The sequence below is a fragment of the Centruroides vittatus genome, unplaced genomic scaffold, assembly GCF_030686945.1.
Source record: "Centruroides vittatus isolate TY-2023 unplaced genomic scaffold, ASM3068694v2 contig_449, whole genome shotgun sequence".
NCBI lineage: Eukaryota > Metazoa > Arthropoda > Arachnida > Scorpiones > Buthidae > Centruroides > Centruroides vittatus.
In genome coordinates, this window is record NW_027122246.1 from 24,034 (window position 1) to 28,870 (window position 4,837).

Below are 4,837 nucleotides of genomic sequence, written 5' to 3' on the forward strand. Positions count from 1 at the left end.
ATGCCAAACGAAAACGATCTCATGCCCGAAGTCAGCCGGGTAGCTCTAAAACTTCCTCAATTTTGGGACAAAGAAGCCGATTTATGGTTTATCAATATCGAAGCTCAGTTTAAACTCGCCGACATATCCCATGATACGACTAAATATTACGCAGTGGTTTCGGCCCTCAATTCGGAAGTGTTATCGTACGTGAGCGATATCGTTAAAAACCCTCCTAAGGAAAAATTATACCAAACATTAAAGGATCGACTCATAGCGGAATTTTCTGATTCCGAACAAAAACGAGTGAAAGATTTGCTGTCAAATGCCGTTTTAGGAGATGATAAGCCATCTCACCTCCTACGTAAAATGCGTCAACTGGCTAATAATAAAGTCGGGGAAGAGTTTTTAAGGACACTTTGGATTCAGCGCTTACCCAAAGAAACACAGGCAATTCTTTCTGTTTCCGATGGGGATTTAGACAAATTAGCCCAAATGGCTGACAAAATTCTCGAGCTAACACCTCTGCAAATTGCTGAAACTAATTTAGCAACGAATGAAAACTGCACGCATGCGGCTATAAAAGAGCTCCAAACGCAGGTTGCTGAATTAACGGAACAGATTAATCGCCTCTCAAGGCCTAGCGACAGGCAATCTCGCAATTATAGACACCTTCGGAATCGATCTCGGAATCGCCGGCGTTCGCAGACACCAGTTCGTCCCCACGTGAAGGACCTATGCTGGTACCACGCGAAGTTTGGTGATCAAGCTAATAAATGTAAGGCTCCTTGCAAATTTCGAGATCAGGAAAACTAGCTCGGAAATCACAGGTGGCGCAATGTGATTTCCGAATTAATAACACAAGCCGCCTTTTTGTTTACGATCCGACCTCACGTCGTCATTACTTGATCGACAGTGGTAGTGACGTTTGCGTTCTACCATATAACGCTGCTATGGCATTAAAGGCACCCGCCTCATTGACACTTTATTCGGCAAACAATACCCCGATAAAGTCTTATGGCATAAAAAACATAACCTTGTCCCTTAATTTAAGGCGCCAATTTACGTGGCCTTTCGTAATCGCAAACGTCAGCAAACCAATAATAGGTGCCGATTTCCTAAGAAATTTCGGTCTTCTGATCGACTTAAAAAACGCCTGCATCAAAGACCCATTAACGTCCTTGACAACAAAAGGTTCCACTCACCACGGCGCACAAGCTAACATTACTTTAATCGCTTCTAACTCGGAATTTGGCGACATTTTAAACAAGTATAAGGATATTCTTCGGCCATATCCAGCTGACACTAAACCCAAGCATAACACGGTCCACCGTATTATTACTAAAGGACATAACGTTTTTTCTCGTCCCCGCCGTCTCAATCCAAAACAGCTAGAAGTTGCAAAAAAGGAATTCCAGTTAATGTTACAACTAGGCATTTGTCGACCGAGTAATTCAAATTGGTCTAACCCCTTGCACCTGGTACCCAAACCGAACGGGGACTGGCGTCCCACGGGGGATTATCGTGCCCTTAATAAAATAACAGTGCCGGACAGGTACCCATTGCCTCACCTACAAGATTTTGCCCAGAATTTGTACGGGAAGACCATATTTTCCAAAATAGACCTAACGCGAGCATACCATCAGATCCCGGTCCACCCCGAAGACGTACCTAAGACCGCAATTACAACACCCTTCGGCCTTTATGAATTTTTGTACATGCCGTTTGGTTTGTCCAACGCGGCACAAACATTCCAGAGATTTATGCACGAAGTGTTGCATGGATTAGATTTTGTTTTTGTTTACATAGACGACATCCTGTTGGCAAGTAAGACAAAGGAGGAACATTACGTTCATCTGGAAAAAGTACTTGGACGTTTATCAGAATATGGTATCCGAATAAATCCAGCTAAATGCATACTAGGTAAAAGCGAATTACCTTTCCTAGGTTATTTAGTCAACGCCAGTGGCATCAAACCTCTCCCTCAGAGAGTAGAAGCCGTCATAAATATCGAACAACCCAAAACAATAAAAGAGCTCCGTAGATTTTTAGGCCTGTTGAACTACTACCGCCGTAATATTCCACACGCTGCCCAGGCCCAAGCCTTGCTTTGCAACTATTTAAAAGGCACAAAACGATCTGACAATTCGGAAATTTCATGGACAGATGAATCCAAAAAGGCATTCGAGGAATCCAAAACTCGTTTAGCAAACGCAGCTCTACTAGCTCATCCAGCCCCTGACGCACACTTGGCATTGCAGGTTGACGCATCTGATTTTGCCCTTGGCGCTGCACTACATCAGATTACTAAATCCGGCTTAGAGCCGTTAGGATTTTTTTCGCGTAAACTCACAGATGCGGAGAGGAAATATTCGGCGTACGATCGTGAGCTATTAGCCGCTTACTCAGCAATTAAACATTTTCGTTTTATGGTGGAAGCTAGGCCTTTCACATTATATACAGACCACAAACCATTGACATTCGCTTTTCTCCAGAAAAGTGAAAAATGCTCCCCCAGACAATTACGTCAATTAGATTACGTAGGCCAGTTTACAACTGACATCCGATACATAAAAGGAACGGATAATATTCCAGCCGATGCACTTTCTAGAGTTGAAGCTATTGTTTGCCCTTCACCCATAGATTACAAATTAATTGCTGACGAACAAACAACCGACCCAAGCCTCCAAACACTTTTGGAAAATAATTCGACTGGGTTACAGCTTAAAAAACTAATATTACCGGAAAACCAAGTAGAACTTTATTGTGACGTGTCCACCGGTAAAATTCGTCCTGTTATCCCTGAGACGCAAAGGCAAGCGGTTTTCCATGCCATGCATGATCTTTCTCACCCAGGCAGTAAAGCCACGGTGAAGCTAATAACCGATCGGTTCGTATGGCCAGGTATGGAAGCCGACTGTCGCAAGTGGACAATGATGTGCATCCCTTGCCAACGTGTCAAGATTACTAGACATACTAAAAGTCCAATTACAAATATCCCCGTTGAAAACAAACGTTTTTATCATATCCACATCGATCTTATTGGTCCGCTCCCTACTTCCGAAAACTATTGCTACTGTCTCACTATGATTGACAGATATACTCGTTGGGTTGAAGCTGAACCACTGCGGGATATTGAGGCCGACACTGTGGCCAAAGCTTTATATCGGATTTGGATATCTCGTTTCGGCGTTCCCGGGGTCATTACCACCGACCAGGGGCGCCAATTTGAATCACGCCTATTTCGGTCTTTGTCCATCCTAATGGGGTCCAAGCATATACATACATGCTCCTTCCATCCCCAAGCTAATGGTATGATCGAAGGTTGGCATCGGACATTAAAGTGTGCTCTAAGGGCCTACTTAACGGAACGGTGGACAGAGATACTCCCTACCGTACTGCTTGGGTTAAGGACAACGTTCAAGCCTGACCTGCAAGCAACGTCCAGTGAGTTGGTCTACGGACAGACAATACGTTTACCAGGTGAATTCTTTAATCCTACCCCAGCAGACATAAATACTTCCGATTTCATAAAAACACTAAAGGTTTTTTTCAAAAACTTAACACCGACGCCAACAGCATCACATGGGAAGCCCAAACTTTTTGTTCCCATGCAGTTAAGAGACTGTAGTCACGTTTTTCTTCGTTATGATGCCGTACGCGCTCCACTGCGCCCTCCCTACGAGGGACCATTTCCTGTGGTGGAGAAAGGAGACAAATTTTTCAAAATTCTGAAAAACAGTAAAGAGGTGGTCGTCTCCATCGACAGACTGAAACCCGCTTTTCTGCTCAGGGAGAAAGAATCAATCAGCCCTACACAGCCAGTGATAGACCAACCCAGCAACACGGTAGCTGGACATACCCAGCAAGCAGAACCTACAACCGAGGCAAAAACCTCACGATGCGGCCGTAAAATCAAGCTCCCAGTGAGATTTGTCGATCGCGGTCGCTAGGAGGGGGGTACTGCGGCGACCAGTAACTTGCCACAGGCTCGGCAGATGGCGCCGTTCCTCTAGAGGCCCCCATAGCCTCGTACACGAAATTTGATTATTCCGGTGGATTCTGGGATACATTAGTTTGTCGGATGTTAGCTGAGAGCACGTGTAGCTCTAACATGTACGGTACTTGTACTGATTGTTCGCAATAAATATTGTTATTGTTTTGATGATCGTCGTGGACTTTACTAAATCCTTTTCGTCTCATTTCGACAAGCGACGTCTAAGCAATGATGGAATTGGATGGGCGATGGACCGACAGTCCTTTGATTCACGTGTAATCCGCCATTGCCCTCAAACTGCTATGTTTGCAAGATATTTGCGATCAGAAGAACCGCTTTTACAAAAGGGTGCTCAGACTGGAAAAATGTAAATGTAAGAGTAAAAAAACGTGAACGTTCTACTGACCATAGGCATTCTATTAAAATTTTGATAGGAAGAAATTCAGTTGAGGGACGTGTAGATACTATAGTTGAAAAAGAGTATTTAGAACAAAAAATACTGGAGAAAAGTACTGCTGCGGGTAGTAGCAACAATAAAATTTCTAGCTAAAAATTCTCTTGCATTTCGTGGCTCTAATGAACTCTTTTCTGAATGTCAAAGCGGAAATTACATTGGAACTCTTGAATATTTGGTAGAATTTTATGAGTGTTTAGCATCGCATATAAAACAATATGGATCAGCTGGAAAAGGCAACGTGAGTTATCTTTCTTCGACTATTTGTGATGAATTTATTGAAATATTAAACAAGAAAATGTCAGAAGTTAAAGCTGCCAAATATTTTTCTATAATAATTGACTCTACTCCTGATATAACACATTTAGACTAATTAACTTTTATATTGCACTATTTATCAAAAGATG

General features: G+C 43.0%; 1 protein-coding gene across 1 annotated transcript; it reads left to right on the forward strand.

Annotated features, from left to right (window-relative positions):
- LOC136977151 (uncharacterized) lies at positions 1 to 795 on the forward strand. The gene has a single exon (XM_067272588.1). The coding sequence runs from the start codon at positions 1 to 3 to the stop codon at positions 793 to 795; it is 795 nt and encodes a 264-aa protein (XP_067128689.1).
- Positions 796 to 4,837: the final 4,042 nt, after the last annotated feature.